The sequence below is a fragment of the Anabrus simplex genome, chromosome 12, assembly GCF_040414725.1.
Source record: "Anabrus simplex isolate iqAnaSimp1 chromosome 12, ASM4041472v1, whole genome shotgun sequence".
Classification (NCBI taxonomy): Eukaryota; Metazoa; Arthropoda; class Insecta; order Orthoptera; family Tettigoniidae; genus Anabrus; species Anabrus simplex.
Genome location: NC_090276.1, coordinates 101,881,377 through 101,901,780, shown reverse-complemented (window position 1 = coordinate 101,901,780; position 20,404 = coordinate 101,881,377). Strand labels below are relative to the sequence as shown.

General features: G+C 38.6%; 1 protein-coding gene across 2 annotated transcripts in view; it reads left to right on the top strand.

Annotated features, from left to right (window-relative positions):
• sip3 (septin interacting protein 3) overlaps positions 1 to 20,404 on the top strand; it is a 211,134-nt gene that overhangs the window by 65,277 nt on the left and 125,453 nt on the right. For both annotated transcript variants that reach the window (XM_067156375.2, XM_067156374.2), the window contains exon 6: positions 17,790 to 17,889. In XM_067156375.2, coding sequence (XP_067012476.1) covers positions 17,790 to 17,889 — 100 coding nt within the window. The remainder of the gene's footprint in view (positions 1 to 17,789; positions 17,890 to 20,404) is intronic.

Below are 20,404 nucleotides of genomic sequence, written 5' to 3'. Positions count from 1 at the left end.
AACTTTTTCCTTATCTCCTCCTTTATGAATTGGGACAATAAGTGATTCCTGCCATTCTTTTGGATTAACTTCATCGTGCCATATTCTTATATATGTATTTATGTAATCTTTCTCCACCATATTTAATAAGCTCAGTAGGAATGTTGTCACTACCTGAAGCTTTATTGTTTTTTAAACGTATAATACTTTGTAATACCTCTTGATATGATGGATCTGGTATTTGTTCTTCTTGAAAGGGAACTAGATGGTTTACCAATACAGGTTTCTGGATCAGCACAATTCAGCAAGGAATGGAAGTATTGCTTACAGTAATATGATAATTTGTCCTGATCAGCAATTGAATTGCCAGACTTATCTCTCATAATACTCGATCTTGGTTGAAATCCTTTTTTAATTGTGTTGACAGTTCCGTACATCTTGCGGATGTTTTTGTTTCTGTAGTCATCTTGGATTGATTCTGTTTGTTGTCTCGGGTAGACTTTTTTCTTTCTGTGAATTAATTTACTACATTATTTTCGTTTTTCTCTGCATAGTTCCTCAACATCTGTACTCTTATAAGACTGCAGCCACTTATCATGATCGCCACTTCATTAGCTGCATTTTGACATGCCTCATCGAACCATTTCTTTTTCTTACTAACACCTTTTGGTATCACTTTCATTGCTACTGTTGTCATGATTTGTTTTGCGTTATTCCACATTCATTCACAAACTTCATCATTTGTTTTATCAATGTCTTCTATAGGATCCTCTCTCAGAATATCAAATCTGTTTGGAATTTCCACATTATACTTTAATCTTTCATCTTCCTGCTTCAGTTTCTCAGTGTCAAATTTGCATCTTTCCTCAGTCTGTGAATTACAAGAGGTTTTCCATTTTATTTTAACAGAAGCAATGATCATATTGTGATCAGATCCTATCTCAGCTACTCTGTAAGCTCTGATATTAGTTATAGACCTTCTATGTCTGTTATCAATTAGTATATGGTCTATCTGATTGGCAGTCGTACCGTCACACGAATACCATGTTTCCTTATGTATTTGTAGACGCACCAACTCTCCCGGTTTAAGCGGAGACTCCTGATCTCCCGATAGGTGGGACCGATCTCCCGCGCGTTTCTTCGTCCTATTGATATGGCTGAGTATGGCTGCTCGATAGTAGTTCTAATAATTACAACCAGGTGGCAGTACGGGGTACAGTGGCCAATCATGTGCTCCTCGTTTGTCTATAATACAGTCAAATACTCATATAGCTTAATAATAGGAAATAGAAGTCGCAAGCGAGTAACCTAACCTCAGAAGTAGCACACCATAGACGTCTACCCGTGACAGGACCTGCATAACTGCTCGTGTTATGTCATGTACTAGTGCTTCTTAGTTGTATGTCTTAATATTTGTTTTGGCCAAAATGTCAAAAAGAAATATGATGCAGTGTTTAAAAGCGCTTATAAGGAAGAGTTTCCATGTTTCATTGAATCCTGTATTATATGTAGGTGTGATTTTTCAGGTGCGCATGGCAGGAAGTGTAATATACTCAAACATATGCAAACGAAAAACATAAGGAGTGTGTCCTGTGTGTAGAAAGGAACCAGAGACTGAACTTTTCATGTAAAAACCAAGATGTAAATCCTGAGACAAATGCCGAGGCTTTATTTACGTCATTTATCTTAGTACATAACCTGCCTGTAAATTGTGCCGACCATGCGAGACCTTTGTTTCACAAAATGTTTCCTGTTTTGGAGATCGCTAAACGATATGGGTGTGCTAGAACAAAAACAGTGGCTATCATTACAGAAATGTGCATGGAAGAAAGGGCGAAAACTGTATCACATTTGCAGGTGAATCCATTTTCTGTTGCTACTGATGGTAGCAATAAAAGCAACTTGAAAATACATCCTATTGTTGTAACATTTTTTAGGCCTGAATGAAAATGAAATTCAGAGTTGTCTACTATCTGTGCCTAATTTAGAAAGGGATTCTACTGGAGCTAACATTGCCAATCTTTTGCTCTCAACTTTTCAGGAATTCCGCATTCCGTTAAAAAACTGCCTAGTTCTTGGTGCTGATAATGCTCCAGTAATGGTAGGATTAAAGAATGTGTGGCAGGATGTTTGAGGCGGGAATATAATAACATAATCATCGTAGGCTGCTCTTGTCACCTAATTAATCTTGATGCAGAGAAGGGTGCGGCGTGCTTACCCGTAAATATAGATGAAAGTATAATTGATATATTTTATGATCTGTAAAGGAGTGCAAAGAGGAAAGACAAGTTCACAGTATTTCAGACTTCGCACAACACAGAGATCAGGAAAATTCTGAAGCATGAGCCTACTTGATGGTTATCACTAAGAAGGTGTTTAGATAGGATTTTGCTTCAGTGGGACCCTTTGGTACTTTATTCAGGAGCAAAATTGTGAGTAAGGATTCTCGGATAGGAACTTTAAGACTTACAAAATTCCTAAGCATAGTCTAAGTGCAGATGTGTCTTGTACCGAGCTCGATAGCTGCAGTCGCTTAAGTGCGGCCAGTATGCAGTAATCGGGAGATAGAGGGTTCGAACCCCACTTTCGCCAGCCCTGAAGATGGTTTTCCGTGGTTTCCCATTTTCACATCAGGAAAATGCTGGGGCTGTACCCAGAGATGCCAACTATTACGATATAATCGTAATAATTACGAATTACCCATCATAATTACGCCTTTACGAATCACACACCACAAATTACGATTTTTTGTTGATTTTAAAATCTAAGTGTATGAAGTGTTCAAAAGGATACACAAGGCGGCTTGAATTCTCAGAATATTATTTTTGGATTTCTCAGTAATAATTTATACCCCTTTTCTGTCCCTCGTTTAAGAATATTTCGAGTTTTCACGCGCCGAACGCAGTGTGTGCTTCCAGTTCCGGAAATATAGGCACCTGTGAAATGGTATATCTTGCAGAGTTGTTGTCTTTGTTCGTCACATAATCAGACTTCCATGCAAGTATGCGAGTTCTTTTGTCTTTGTTTTGGCGGTAAAGTGGTGACAAACTCCTTTTAATTGTGAATACTGTGTGCGTGACTGTTGTAGATGTATTTATTGCGATTTTGGTTGCCAAATTTACATATATTGCTCTTCTAGGATATATGCTAATCGTGTGTTACGAAATGCGAAAGGTTTGAAATAATGAAGCGATTTCTTATGCAGGAAAATCGTGTGATTACGTTACCATGATTAGTGATGCTAGTAATAAATATAGTTGAAAAATTTATTGAGGTATACTCGGAAGAAAGGCCTTGTTTAATGCATTCCTCAAAATCTCATTCACACGTGTTTTGTAGTGTGTGTAGCCGTGATGTTTCGGATGCGCATGATGAAGAAGAACAAGACTGAATTTCGTGCTAATATGAACTCCGAACTGTTAAATGCTCTGTTAGTGCAGAGGATGCACATGATATGAAAAGAAAAAGCATGTCACCAGTGTATGTTTACCAAACAGGAACTACAAGCTTTAAATTAAATGATATGTAAGTTAGTAAGATTACGGAACAAAAATCTACGACCGCTGCCCCCCCCCCCCACTTGCCCAAACGGCTGCATTACGAATTACCTTTCTTGAAAGTTGGCATCTCTGGCTGTACCTTAATTAAGGCCACGGCCGCCTCCTTCCCATTCCTAGGCCTTTCCTATCCCATCATCACCATAAGACCTATCTGTCTCGGTGAGATGTAAAGCAAATAACAAAAAAAAAAAAAAAAGAAAAAAAAAAGTGTGACTTGTTTGTCTGAAAAGGTGAAGCATTGTCATAATATTTCACCACACTCCTCAGTTAAAAGGAAAACCCAGCCTTGAGTTCCACAAAAAAAAAAAAAAAAACTACTGATGACACTAAGAGCCATGCTTTGTCACCTGAAGAACAGCTGTTCATGGTTCCTTTCATCAAATTTACATAAATCTTTTTGCCTTTTTCTCTCAAGTTTTATGGATATCTTTGAGAATCCAAATGTAGCTCTTCATTCAAGTATGACGAACATCCATTTACTGAGGTCAGTTTTGGAGGTACAAAGGGCACTAGGAAAGTTTTGCAATACGCAAAAACAGTTGGCTGGACACCCCTGTTATGGTGAGGGGTGAAAACCGGTCTAGAAGCCAGCAAGGTGCGACCTTCACACCAGTTGTTACCAAGCAGTGGGATTGAAAGCAAGTGTGGTCTAAAGGTGAATATCGGGCAATTATCTACAACAATTTTGCTCGTGGATTAACTGTTGACCAGTGCCTGGAGGAAATGACTCGTCTACAGTTCTGGTCCTCGCTGTCTGAACAAACTTTGGAGAAATTTTTAATCTTAAAATCAGTTCAGCAAGGCAAGTGCTTTCAGCAAAAATTTAGTTCCGAGTTTCTGAAGAGGGCTGAGTCAACTACGGGTGTTTTGAACAACAGTTAGTCATAATGTGATCAGCATGTTGAGTGATGAGAAGTCACATGTTCCTGAAGTTTCAGGTATGTCCAGTATTTAGTATTCATATATAAATAACTAGCTGTTACCCATAGCTTCGCTCACGATGATTTCGTTAGTTGATAAAAATATGATTTTCAGACAATGTCTTAGTGCAGTACCGAAGAAAAATTAAAAGTATAAAAACTCGCCAAACAATTGCTTTTCATTTACCCCAGAGCATCTTTGTAAACTACGTTTGTGGCATTGCCTTTTGGGGCTAAAGCTACTGGCAGAGCTAAATCTGGAACATGCGACATGAAACTCTACCTGTGAGAAACAGTCCTCTTTTAAGTTGAAAAAAAAAAAAAGAAAGGGTTTCTTTATTTCTAAAGGAGATTCCAAATACCAATTTCCACGTCTGTAACATTTTAGTTTTTGAGATATAAGTATCCTCATAAAGAGAATTCAACCCCTTCTTCACTCTTTCTAACTTAAGTTGATTTTCCGAAAACAAAAAGTATGTGTTTCTTTATTTTTAATGGAGATTACATATACCAATTTTCACGTCTGTAACATGTTAAGTTTATGAGATGTACTGTACATATACTCATTTTAAAAACTGTCCCACTCTTTGGCTGAGTGGTCAGCGTTGAGGCCTTCGGTTCACAGGGTTCCGGAATTCTGGACTGAGTTGGGGAATTAAATCGCGGGTGATTAATTCTCTCACTCGCGGACAGGTTGTTTGTGTGTGTCCCGACACTCTCCTCTTCATATTCACTCATCCTCAGTACGACATGTAGTCGTCGTAGATTTATTGAACATAACAGGCGAATTTGCCCTGATACATGTTCACATGGACAGCTCATTAAGACACAAAATAAAATGAACAATAAAGGATAATAAAATAAAGCAAGAAATATTACAACCAAGTACAATAATAATAATAATAATAATAATAAACAGAAAAATAACTCAAAACCACTAATCTGGCCCTACCCTGACCTTGCATTCACCACATGACTGTACACTCCACATGACCTCAACAGATTATGCTGCAATTACCGCTGACTGTACATTACAACAGTTTCGGCTCACGCCCTTGTAATCACTACTGCTTACTCCGCATTATTTGTTTCATGACCTAAATTCCTCTGGATTCAAGTAAACCAAATGACAACAATTGCATACCATCCTCCATATCGCAATCGGTAAGGCATCTACATTCCAAGATACCAAAACATTTACTCACTCACTATCTCGCCACCTCAACAACCTTTGTTATCACTTGGTCTTACTTAGCCTCCATGCTCGAATTCAAACTACTTCACTATATCCACATCACTCACACTTTCATTAACTTCTAAATTGTCCACAAACTCCAACGACTGAATATCCTCCTACTCTTAACCACTTCTCCTTTACATCCTGACATATCGTCCTATGCCCCTTCCTCTTCCATTTTTTCACACAGGAATTTTTCACAGTACATAAATACCTGTTCAGTTCTCCTCCGTTTTCCCATTCCTTAATAATCCACCTTATATTACCCTGCTCATCCCCTTTACCTAAATTTTCCAATGTTTGGCACTCAGTAAACTATTTCTAATCTTATTTGTTTCTTCACACTCACCTAATAAGTGAAAATATCCATTCTCCACCCCACAGAGTATACATACTGCCTTATCCCTGCCTCTTAGCCACACCGTATTTTTATGTAGCCCCAACAAGCACCATACCAACCCTCTCCTTCTCATCTTATCAACGTATCTAATATTAATCCCCGTTACTTCCTCAACTTTATTATAAACACTAAGGGAACATCTTAATCCACTTTCGGCCACTAATTTCTGCCTACCCAGATCTCTAATCCTCCTTACCAGTACCTTCATCCCTCTAGCTTCTGTCTTCGTCCACACCTCTTCCCAGATGTACCCCAGGTCTATCATATCCAAGTATCCCTTAATTTTATCTAGCCAGCATCCCTTATATATACTCTTCCGTTGTTGTTCGTACGCAGCCTGTAATACCCTCCCTCCTTCCTGTCTTTTCAAATTCATCCAATATCTAACTATTCTTTTCACACACTCAGATTCTAAATCCTCCCCACACATTAATTCCACCCCTGCATTGGCTGTGCACATCGGGAGCCACATCACCATCTTACTGAAATTAGTAATAATTCGTCTTAACTCAACTCTTTTGTCATCCAACCCCCAAATTTCAGCGCCATACAATACCCTCCCGAAAATCACCGATCTTAGAACCAACCTCAGTGTTTTATAATTGATACCCGGATATTTCGCTAGCAAGTTTTTGACTGAGGCTAGGGCGGCCAACCCTCTGTTCCTCGCCCTCTTAATACGATCATTCCAGGTGCCTTTACTATTAATAATGACTCCTAGATATTCTAACTTGCTTACCAGTTCCAACCTTTCTCCCTGCACAACCCATTTCCCGCTATCCTTTCTTCCTTTGTGTGCCCGGGCTATTAGCATTTTAGATTTCCTCCCATTAATTTTCAAGGCCCATTTCTTCGCAAAATCCGACACTGCATTTAAAGCCTTCTGCATCCCCCCTGGGGTTAGAGTCATCAAAATCACATCATCATCAAAAATCAATCCTGGGACCTCCACCCCATTAATTACAGGTACTGCCCATTTCCTTGCCCCATGCCCCTTCAAGATATTGTTAATAAATAAAATGAACAAAATTGGCGATAATTTGCACCCCAGCTTTAATCCCACCATGGACTCTAATGGTCTGCTCAACCTACCTTCTCCCAATTTTACACAGAACCTGACTACCCTATATATCCCCTCTACTGCCCTCATCATCTTTCCCAAAACCCCCAACCTTCCCAGTTTCTCTAATAGAGCTTCCCTATCCACCTTATCAAACGCCTTTTCAAAATCGATTGCCGCCACATACACCTTCCTTCTTGACAGGTTCCTATACTTTTCCAGAACTGTCATCATTATCATTATATTATCCACTGTTCTTTTCTTTCTTCTAAATCCTCCTTGGAAATCAGACAATACTTCATTCTTTTCTGCCCATTCAGTCAATCTGTTCGCCAACACCCCTGTGTAAATTTTATTTAAGGAATCTAACAGAGATATTCCTCTATAACTATTCAAACTGTTTTTATTACCCTTCCCCTTATATATTGGACATACAATTCCTGTTTCCCATTCCTTCGGGTACTTTCCCTGTTCAAAGATCTTATTAAATAGTTTCACTATGCCCTCTATCATTGTCTCATTTTTGCTCATTTCTTTCCAAAACTTATTATTGATCCCATTACACCCCCCTGCCGACCTGCCCCTGATTCTTTTTATCACTCTTAAGGTTTCCTCCCTCGTAATTTCCTTGTCCAGATCGTTATTTGCCACTCTCCTATTTCTCCAAATTACTTCATCCCCCGTCTTCCTCCAGCATTCTTCCTCCTTACCCCCGAGTAATTCACCAAAGTAGCTCACCCACTGTACATCTTCAATGCTCTTTACCTCTAGACTCCTTCCACCCTTTATTATACTGTTAATCCTTTCCCTAACTCTTTGAATGCTGTTAGTCTTACATTCTTTATTTATGGCTTCAGTTTGTTCCTCTAACCACACCTTTTTTACCTCACAAATTTTCTTTTCATACTCTTTCCTCATCTTACAGAAAACCTCTCTTTCTGCACTCCCACCTTTCTCTCTGTACTCTTGTAACACACCCAGCACCCTCCTCTGCATTCCTTCACACTCTCTATTAAACCATTCTTTACCCTCTTTCTTTTTCTTCTTTCTACTTTCTACCTTCTGTGCTATCATCTTTATTGGATCTAGCATCAATTCCAAGGCTCTATCAATATTATTCTCCTCTGATGCACCTTCCCAACCATATTTCAGAAGTTGTAATTCCTCTATTACTACCCTATCCCAATCCCGCCCCACTTTCTGTGACCATTTGTACTTGTTATAACCACTCCCTAATATATCCTGTGTCTCAACTTCCTTCCTTATATGCGTCTCTTCCCCCCTTTTCAACATAAACCACACGGGGAAGTGGTGTGTTTCAATCCAGTCGCCTACTTCCATGCTTACAATATCCTCCAACACTCCTTCCGAGCTTAAAACCATATCTATCACACAACCTCCCTTCTCAGTAACATAGGTCAATTTCCCCGTACTGTCGCCCTCCATCAATCCGTTCAGAACATATAAATTTCCCGCAGCGCATCATATTCATTCAACACACCACTTTACCGACCACAACAGGAACACGCAATAGTAATTACATCCCTAGATGTAGGGTTGGCACTGGGAAGGGTATCCAGCCTCAAAACAGGGTCAAATCCACATTTGCGACACAGTTCGCACCTGCGACCCCACAGGTGTGGGAAAAACTGTAGGAGAAGAAGATACTCTTTTTAAAAATTTACCCGCTTTTTTTTATTTCACCCCCTTAAGTGGATTTTCCAAAAATGTGTGTTCATGTATTTTTAAAGGAGATTCCAAGTACCAATGTTAACGTTTGTAACATCTTCAGTTTCTGCTTTCCTCACTTCTTTTCACCTCCCCACCCCCCAATCAACCCATAAGTGGATTTTCTGAAAACAAAAATTTGTGTTCTTTTATTTTTAAAGCAGATTCTAGATACCAGTTTTCATGTCTGTATCATGTTAGGTTTTTGTGATATACTGTAGATAAACTCGCTGCTGTAGAATCTTGGAGCTGACGTTGCCATGGTTACGGCAGTGCATTTCTTTATTCAATTCCTAGAGCAGGGGTAGTGTGATGCCAACATCTCCGTAATGGTTGGTTTTAGGGTCCGTAGGGCTTACCGAGTTTTGTTCTTTGCGTCAAGGGGCTTAAAATGAGCTTTATCTTGTCCTGGTACAACAAATTCGATTTCGCCTATATTAGCCTATTATTTTTATATCTCCCCCCCGTCGTCATCGTCTCCTTGAATTGTTTTGAAAATAAAATACAGCTCACGTTACTCACTGGCATTGTAGCTTTCTACAGGTGAAATAATTTTTAAAACCAGGTCAGTAGTTTTTGAGTCTATCCGTTACAAACAGATATACAAATTTTTCCTCTTTATAAAATTATTATTAGTATAGATGAAATACAGTGGAACCTCGGATTGCGAGTAACTTGGTCTATGAGTGTTTTGCAAGAGGAGCAAATATTTTAAATAAATTGTGATTTGATAAGCGAGTGAGGTTTCGCAATAAGAGCTCACGTGTATGTACGTTTCCACCTCCCCTGTGCCTTTTTTTCCCTCCCCCTGCCACTCTCTTTCCTGGGAAAGTGTGTGTAATCATTTCCCGCGCTGGACTTCAGTTGGCGTGCCTCGCTCGCATAGTCAACACCGTACGAGTATACATGTTTTATTTCTGTCGTCTGTGATATAACTGTTGTGCAACGATGGACCCTATGAACGAAAAGAAGGCTAAAAAGGAATTCGGTCGGAAGAAGGAGATGATTACAGTGGATGAATCTGTTCAATGACAATGCAATGTCACAATTTCATGAAATCCTCACAAAGAGGCAAAAGCAACAGTCATTGGACAGGTTCCTCGTTAAAGTTGCAAAAAAGAAAACACTTCCAATGAGCCAACCGATAGCAGTGATTCCGTTAGTGAAATTCGTGCTACACAGTAACTCTTCTCATGTCATCTCTCGTCTCCCTCACACCAACAATGATTCTATTGTAAGGTAAAGTGCAGTTTTATTGTTTTATGTTATATTTTGTTTTAGAAATGTTATGCAAATAAATGTTTTTGTGTTGTGGACGAATCATCGGAGTTTCAATAGTTTCTTATGGGAAAATTTGCTTTGATATATGAGCGATTTGGATTACGAGCATGTTGCCGGAAAGAATTATGCTCGCAATCCAAGGTTCCACTGTATATATATAAGTTATGTAGGCCAAATGGAGTTGTTAATGTATTGAATTATAATGAATTAATACATATTTTACCATCAGTGATGTGTCGTAATACGTCGCAATTTGCTGCCAAATTTCTCTTGATTTGTTACTTTTGAAAGTTGGCATGTCTGTATTTGGTTATGTGGGAAAGTGATACTCTGCACATTTATGTTTGTGGATGTAGGGAAATTGATTAGTCTAATGGCATATCACTGCTTTCCTCATGCAGACTTTCTGTTCCTATTGTTGACACAAAAATTTCTTCCTTTCCAACTTTTGCATTGAAATCACCCAAAATCATTTTGACATAATGTTTGGGTAATTTATTCCACAGTTCTAACAAATCCTCATGAAAGGAATCTTTAACGTGATCATCCTTGTCGTTTGTGGGGGCATGGCAGTTTACCAGTGGTATGATAAACCATTTAGAATGCACCCTCAGATAGCATAGTTTTTCAATCACATGTTCAAAGGACAGCACTGACGATACTAGTGAATTTTGGACACAAAATGCGGTACCAAATTTGTGGGATCCATTTTCTTTACCACCCTTAAAAAGTGTATACTTCCCCATGTCCTGTATATCATTACCTAATAATCTAGTCTCTTGAATTGCAGCAATTCCCACTCTACACTTCTCCAACTGTTGACAGGATTTTGATGGATCCAGGTTTATACAGGGTTCTTACATTCCAAGTTCCTATTCGTAAAGCCGATTTCCGTTACAGGGTCGTCATATTTTGATATCCATTCTTATTCATCTGAGGCAAATGTGAGATATTCGTAACAATCTGGAGGGCCGGAGACTTTTCTGTCAGAGTTGCCATACCTTAGCTGAGTAGTCCCAGTTTCAAGGCACCAGGTACTCGCCTTCACCCCTTCTATTAGAATAGGATTTGCCGGTTATAATGTATAGCAGGTGGTCCGTCAGAAAATATTTCTTGAGTTTTAGCAGGTACGCTTACTCGACGTGGGTGCACCCCACAAGGCTTGCAACCATTATTTATGAGCTTCATGTCCTTATTGATAGATTACACATATATGGAAAAGAAAGGATTCCACCTGATCAATACAATTTATTATACTTGTAGTTTTTACAGTACCAGTTTCGGCCTATTTGGCCATCATCAGCTGGCTAATGTTGATGTTTTGCGTGAATTACATTGCATTGTCTGAAGGGAGATCCCATCTTTAATTGGCATATCTGGATATGTCTAATGGGGCATATAAGTTATGATTTATCTTTTAAATTGTGGTACGTAAGTGTAAATGGCCTTGAGGTTTAAAGATTGTAAAAACTTAACCGAAACTTGTACAAATACATAAAACACATTAAAATATACTAAAAACATATGTAAAGCACGCTGCGAGTTCTGAAACAGAGCTAACCACTACAACCGCAATAACCATAATACCAGAACACAATATAGACAGGAAAGAAGCTACCACCGCTGTCAGAATTTTAATCATACTCAAAACAAGACTACGTCTTCATCTTATGCTTCTAACTCAAACGAACAAGATTTTACCTACTATGAAACTAAAGTGGATCTTTTAATGACAAGTGTTTTATTATAATGCACCTAGCTATTAACCAACTAAATAGAATACATCATAGAAACCCATTATTGTTTGCAAATATAGTATCAATCGACGCAGCACGATAATTACAAGTACAATTACATGTACAATTAAACTCCTCAAGTTTTAGACTTAATTATATGATATTATTGTTCACAAACACTAGCATCAACTGATATAATTCATAGCCACAAGACTCTACCAAGAAAGAAGATACGTGCAAGACATAAACATATAAATTAATCAGTGCTTTACATACGTTTGTAGTATATTTTAATGTGTTTTATATGTTTGTACAACTGATTAGCTTTTAAGTTTAGGTTAAGTTTTTACAATCACAATTTGAACCTCAAGGTCATTACACTTGTACCACAATTTAAACGAAAAATCATAACTTATATGCCCCATAGACATATCTGGATATGCCAATTAAAGGTGGTTCTCCCTTCAGACAATGCAATGTAATTCACGCATAACATCAACATTAGCCAGCTGATGATGGCCTAAGAGGCTGAAACTCGTACTGTAAGAACTACAAGTATAATAAATTGTATTGATCAGGTGGAATCCTTTCTTTTCTGTATATGTGTAGGTTCGCAACCAGCCAATGCTTGGGATACCCATTCAGGTCTTTAATGGAGTGGTTTCCTACTCGCGTCCCCATCCCATGCCGTTGGCCATCTAGTGGCTTTTCCATCTTTAGGAGGAGTTTCTCACTCCAAGGGCAGTAGAGTGCCCTTCCTTCTACCCGCTCATCTGCCCTTCTAGGAGGCTGTTGGCATTTGGTAGAAGGTGGTCTCCTTATACTGGGAGATACTCGGTCCATGTATATAATATATATACACAACCGTTGCCCCCTCTCTACCACGGGGAGGTGAATGTCAGGATTTCACTGTCATTGAAACTGGGACTAAAAGGCATTTCCCAGTTTCTCTAGTTCTTTAGAGAGGACAGAGGAAGATAGCGTAATGTTCCTGTGCCTTATGAACATGGCCAATGGGCATTGATGCCGGACCTTCTTTTAAATACTTATCATAGGCTCTCTTGTTTGTAAGTGTAGCACTTGTCTTCTGAGTATATCATTGTTGCCAATTGTGGGTTAAGAGACCTCTTATGCAACCACAAGCTCTGCTCGATTTTGTTGGTGAACCTGGTGGTCAGGTCTTCTCTGATTTTCTTGGTCTTTTCTGCAATCTATTTTACCAGACTTGTGTTTTGATCACTGCTCTTCAGAAAATTGTGGGACATTCCAGTTGTTTTGTACTCTTTGCGTGTGTTGTGCTACTATTCAGAAGATTGCGTCTTAAGTGACTGACCTTCTACTTCTTCTAGATTTTATGATTTAAAATTGCGCAGTGCCAATCCCCATTATCTTATATTGCTTCTTCAACTGTTTTTTATGAAAGCCTCATTCTTTAATTTCTTGTTTACCTCTGCATTGTTTTTGCATTTTATTCGGCTGATGATGACTCAGATTGTGGTCGAAACCGGTACCGCTTCCGCTTATAATTAAATGGGAATGTAATACTACATTTCTTATTTACTTGTATTGAATGGGTTGAACTACGTTATTTGTTATTTTAATTCAATTGTGATACAGTTCAATACGGAACATCATGAAATTTTTTATCTTTAAATCCAAACTAACAAAGATTTTTTTTTCTAGTTGCTTTACTTTGCACCGACACAGGTCTTCTGGCGAGGATGGGATAAGAAAGGCCTAGGAGTGGGAAGGAATCGGCCATGGCCTTAATTAAGGTACAGCCCCAGTATTTGCCTGGTGTGACAATGGGAAATCATGGAAAACCATCTTCAAGGCTGTCAATGATGGGGTTCGAACCCACTATCTCCCGGATGCAAGCTCACAGCTGCGCGATCCTAACCGCACGGCCAGCTCGCACAGTAACATGAAGATTTGATCAATGTAAAACTCAGAATTACCTGAAGCCTTACATGCAGCTGAATGCCTGACCCTGACTAAACAAGATTCATCTGGAAGTTGGAATTAGGGGAGAGAGAGACTCTGAAGAGAATGTTGGAACCTGGATTGTACAGAAAGAAAAGCAACCAAGAATTGTACCTCAGAATGGAAAAGATGTCAGGTGCCACCCGGATAAGAAGACATATCTTCAGAACGATCCTGGGACAGTTATCCGATCAGAGAGTGAAATATAGAAAGACATAAACAAAAAAGGAACACACAACAGGAAAAACACAATGACAGATCAGTGTTGGAAGAGGGAGAAATAGAAAGGAAACACAAAAGGTCAAGGACAATCTTCAGATCTTCATACTCTGCTGCCTACAAATTACGTTCCGCAAACTAACAGAACTGCTCTGAGGAAAGCATTTCCATGCGAGATGCCTTATTTCAAGTGGTAGGGCGCTCCCTCGCAGACATCAACGAGGTATCCTGCACCTTCCACATATATGTTGTAGGGCGTTGGATTGAAGGCTGGTAGAGATATGGTGGTTCTACAATGGTTTTGTATACAGTAAAATCTCTCTTTTACATTCCTGGAATTTTCATTTTCCCGCCATTACCCCATATTTATTTTGATTCCTTCAGTATTCCCGTGCTTACAGTATAATTTTTACCCACTATTTATGTATGTGTTGTTTCAAATTTCCTGTGATTTACGACAATTTTAAGAATTTTTATGTGTGTATGTGAAATGGTTTCTGCACCGTAAAAATATAAATTTGCGGAGGTCGACACTACTACAGATTTTAACAGGATGTCTTGATTACTCAATGGGTGGAAGGAGGGTGCTACAGTTGGCCACCACTGGACTGGTTTGTGAAACAGATGGACTCTATGTGTGCACTGCTTTACTGCAGTAATAAGTTAAGCTCAGCAGTATCACGCTATCGCCTCACGATCGTCACTTGTCGTTTTACTGTTGTAAACTACTACATGTGTCCTGTGAGTTGTCTTTGGTCGGTGTGTGGAAAGTTATGTTGTGTCATTCGTACTGTGAAATATTGTTTGATTTGGACGGTAAGTCATATGTTGCAAAAAGTTATTTCAAGTATAGAGAAACGAAATGAAAAAAAAAAAAGAAAAAAAAAAAAAGGCTTTTCCAACTGACCAAAAGATATGCGTTTTAGAGAAAGGAACACAGGTTGTGTTTGACATCTCTGTATACACTCTGAACACCACCATGAATAGCAGATGCACAGTCCAGCAAAGCATGGCCACACTTGGAAGCACTTCGCTGGATTGATGACAAACTAGAAGAAATTATGCGTGAATGGATGAATGTTCTGTTCAGCGGCGTTATGCTAGGAGGAAACGCTCTCAGAGTGGGATTAAGGACTTCACAGTTTCAAATGGCTGGATAGACAATTTTGCAGTCTGAATGAAGTGGGTCTGTTCTACAGTGTCCTGCCAAACTAGACTCTCACAGTAAAAAGTGGCTCACTTTCATTCTAAAAGTGAACGTGGATGGTTTGAAAAAGCTGCACCCCTTTGTGATTGGAAAATGATGCTTCTCCAGCATCAGGAATTTGCCAACTACTTATGATGCCAATGATGCTCACTGTTCAAGTAGCAGATGTCTGCCCTCAGTGCCAAAGTAGGAAGATCGCCTTGCTAATCCGCCATTGTCTGGGTTGTCCTCATAACTTCTTGCTGCTAAATGTGGAGTTGGTATTCTGTCCAGCCAACTGCACTGCACAAGTGAACAGTAACCACTAGATTTTATCATCCATAAGCTTCTGTAAACAAGAAAAATAGTTCAGAAAGCTCCCAAGTATAATGGAGAGAGGAAACGAGCCGACAGGTATGAAGGTGATATAGATGTTGATTCCCATAGGGAACCTGAAATATTTGTCCTGAATGAGTAAATTTATAATACTTATATAGTTAGTCCTTTCGTGGACATTATTGGACATTGTAAATTTTCCAGCTAACTCATTCCTGATTGCCAGCCCTCACAAACCCATTGGTTCGAACACTGGGGCCTCTGTGCCTAGTAAATGCACACTGTCGTGTGTCTGTGTGCTCAGTGATTTTTCTCATTCTGATGTTCTGCACAGGCCCCTTCTTCTTCCTGGTCTTTTCCCAATTTCCTGCGGTCAGCACTTTCAATGGATGCTGGACGCCTTTGCGTATTTCTGTGGTGGTTTATGTGTTGTATGTTTTTGAAGATGTGTATTATGACAAACACAGGCACCCAGCCCCCAAAATAGAGGAATTAACCAGACATGATTCAAATCTCTGGCCCAGCCGGGGCCCTCTGAGCTGAAGGCTGGTTTGCTGACCATTCATCACCAGACAACACCAATAATGCACCATAATGGCCTTTTTTTGATGTTACAGTTCATTGTAACATTAATAATGTACCCAGTTATTGATGATTTCCACGTCCACATTCGATTATTCCCTGCTCGTTGTAATAGATAAGAAAAATGTTCCACTGATCAATACATTTATTGTGGATGAATTACTACACTAGTACCGGTTTCGACCTATCTTGGCCATCATCAGCTAGCACACCAATTTTACAGTCATTAGATGAATTACAAAGAAGTAACTTAAGAACATCCGGATGTCTGATAAAAAATGGAAGTAAAATATATTGCAGTATGTTGCGTTAAAATGGCTCTGATTAAAAGTAGTGATGGTTAGAATAAACTAAAACCTATTGATTGAGCATGGACATGAGTACATAAACACATTAAAATATATATGCCACATCATAAGACACTAAAAATATATAGCACATTAAACACATTAAAACATGGTATATTTTAAAAACGTCTATTAAAATTTGAGTTCATGTTGCGTTGCATTCAATCTTCAATCCTCTTGTGGTTCTTGTGTTGGTTAAGTTGAATATCGAGAATGTTCTATAGTTGATATACTTTGCATTGGTATGTTATGAGAACTGTTGTCAGTAAAAATTTGAAAATTGAGTTGATGTAGCAAGATAGTTTGTGGTGACACTTCTCTCGTCTATGTACGTTATATGGTCATTATTGTTGTTGCTGTGGAGGTTGTGTACCGATACGTTTGGATATTTGTTGTGCAAACACAACCTCCACAGCAACAACAATAACGACCATATAACGTACATAGACGAGAGAAGTGTCACCACCAACTACTCTGATATTAAAACCTATCTTGCTACATCAACTCAATTTTCAAATTTTTACTGACAACAGTTCTCATAACATACCAATGCAAAGTATATCAACTATAGAACATTCTCGATATTCAACTTAACCAACACAAGAACCACAAGAGGATTGAAGATTGAATGCAACGCAACATGAACTCAAATTTTAATAGACGTTTTTAAAATATACCATGTTTTAATGTGTTTAATGTGCTATATATTTTTAGTGTCTTATGATGTGCCATATATATTTTAATGTGTTTATGTACTCATGTCCATGCTCAATCAATAGGTTTTAGTTTATTCTAACCATCACTACTTTTAATCAGAGCCATTTTAACGCAACATACTGCAATATATTTTACTTCCATTTTTATCAGACATCCGGATGTTCTTAAGTAACTTCTTTGTAATTCATCTAATGACTGTAAAATTGGTGTGCTAGCTGATGATGGCCAAGATAGGTCGAAACCGGTACTAGTGTAGTAATTCATCCACAATAAATGTATTGATCGGTGGAACATTTTTCTTATCTATTACATTGAATCCAATCAATACGGAATATGAAGCTTATAAATAATAATATTCCCTGCTCGTGCTAAACAATTTTTGGTGAGTTTTGGGAAAAAGGGAAGGATGATAGTAATTATATTCTCGTGTATTGATTTTAATTGTTTCTTTGAAAATAGTTACACACTATTCAGAATCATGTACTGGAAAGTAAGTTTTCTGCTTCTTTATGTTCTAGGATTCTTCAAGGTGATCCTCTACATTGCTTTTGTGGCCATCATGGTGCGGATATACACATTGCCTCTGTTTGCCTTCAGGCCCATGTATTACACTATGAGGTGAGAAAATAAAGTAGTTTCATAAACTTGGTAATGTAATAAGTTTGTAGGTTTTCACATTTTCATCAATGCTTTAAAGAAACTAAAGGGAACTGCTAAACCAAAGTAGTAGCAAATGATTTTCTCTCTGTTTGCATTAGATACTTAAGTAATATACATATTGGTAAGGAACAAATGTGTTGTACGTAAAGAGATAGGAACTAGCAACAGGATAAACACAGTGTCAGAGCAGTGTGACTCGTTTCTTGGGTTCTTTCCAGTTTAAAAATTTATTGAATGCATTTGCTCTGATTTAGTATTTTTCTTGTTACTGTTGTTTGTTGTTTGCTTAGTCCTCAGCCTGAAGGCTGGTTGGATCCTCAACAGCTCCGCCATCAGCTGTCATAGATGGCCTAGGCATCACTGAAGAGGCGTACTAGGGAAATGAAGAGTGAGGTAGTTTTCCATTGCTTTCCTCATTGAGCCAGAATTTGCTATTACATATCAGTCTGCCAAGCCCACTGAAATGCATGCACCAACCAACCCTATGAGCAATATTTTCACACCATTCTTAGCTGGGACTGGCTGCATAAGGAATTGCATTACTAGCATCGCTCATACCTCAGTCACTTTCATTTTGTCAAAGCCAAGGATAAAGCTGAGACAGATAACAAGATTGCTCTAGCCCATACCAGAAGACATAGTGCAAAGGCAGTTCTTGTTACTATGTTCTACTTTTCTACCAGGCGAGTCAGCTGTGCAGTTAGGAGCACGCAGCTGTGAGCTTGTATCTGGAAGATGGTGGGTTCGAACCCCACGGGCGACAGCCCTGAAGAGGGTTTTCCGTGGTTTCCCATTTTCACACGAAGCAAATGCTGGGGCTGTACCTTAATTAAGGCCACTCCTAGCACTTTCCTATCCCATTGTTGCCATAAGACCCCTCTGTGTCGGTGCGACGTAAAGCAAATTGTAAAAACAAAAATTCTACTTTTCTCTCCTCAGCATTAATGTAGAGCCGTCATATTTCTTCTATTGATTTGATTAGATCGTTCTAGGTTTGTCTCTTGATTTGCCTGATAATTAGGCAGTTTTTTTTTTGTGATTTTTTGACGTTGATGGTACTTTCTTCTGTTTTATGGATTGGAAATTTTAACAATGCCTGGTGTCTTTCTTCATGAATTTTGTCACATTCTGAAGGCCACCAGGCCTGTCTTGTACATGGGTGTTGGAGGGATAATCGAAGATAAGGGTCTAAATCCCTACCATTGGGGAAAGAGTGAAGGTTCACTGAAATTAGGAAATACAGGGTTGGAAACACAGATTTACAAAACACTAACAAATATATTAATAATTTAGGAATACATTGACTAGAAAAGAGAGTTTTATAAATACTCTTGCTCCTGAGCTGAAGGCCACCGATCAGCGTTTAATTTTTTAATTACAAGACCAAAGTCTAAAACAGAAAAACAAAACTCGAATGCAAAAATTAACATTGAATGTAACCCACAAGTTGGTTATTAAATAATTACAAAAGACCGAAGTCTTCAGAAAGATTAACATTGAATGTAACCCACAAGTTGGCTATTAATTAATTGGAAAAGACCAAAGTCTTCAAAAAGTCTGAATTATAGGCCACAAGTTGGCGAATGAATCTTAGAAAAATGCCATAAAAGGCAATTAAACAGCACTCTTATATGAATTAAAATTCAGCGAAACTGTAGCAAAGCTACAAAAAGACGAATTAGTCACTGGTGACCACAAAGTTTGAACTGAGAACAGCTTACAGTCCTTTTAGCCTATAAAACTAAAGAAGGATAAAAGATGACTGTCCAGCAAGCATTCATGTGGATTTTGAAGTCGGCTGCATGACGTGTGGCCGAGCTATGCAGACAGGTTCATGCACAGCTGTTCGAAGATAAAAATTTCACTGTTCCGTATTGAAAAGTATCACAGTTAAAATTGAAATAATAAATACAGAGGTTCAACCTATTCAATACAAAAGAATAAGAAATGCAGTGATTACATTCTTATTTAATAATAAGTAGAAGTGGTACCGGGTTCGACCCTAGTCCAGGTCATCATCAGCCGATTAAAACATGAAAAACAATGCATAGGAAAAAGAAAATAAAAGATCAAGTTCACTCCGGATCAGTAGAAGAGGCGATATAAAAATGAGGGGGGGTAGACACTGTAAAATTCAGAAGAAGTAAAATGTAAGTCACTTAAAAGAAACAGTCCGTAATTTTCTGAACAGCAGTATGGCACACGCAGTGTTAGGCAAAGTCTTATAATGTTTATGAAAAGCGGAGAACGGTTAAATGAGCTAGCTTGTATACACTGTCAGGCACAAAGTCATAACACAATCGAACACATATGAAGATCCATAATCGTGCTGAAGCTGAAGATGAGTAGATCAATTGAAGTAACTTGCCAGCTCCCGGTGATCAGCGCGATATATTCAACATCAGGCACTGTGGTTTCAAACGCCAACGTTAAATGAAGAACAGCTTACTGATCCAGTATTTGCTTCGGTCGC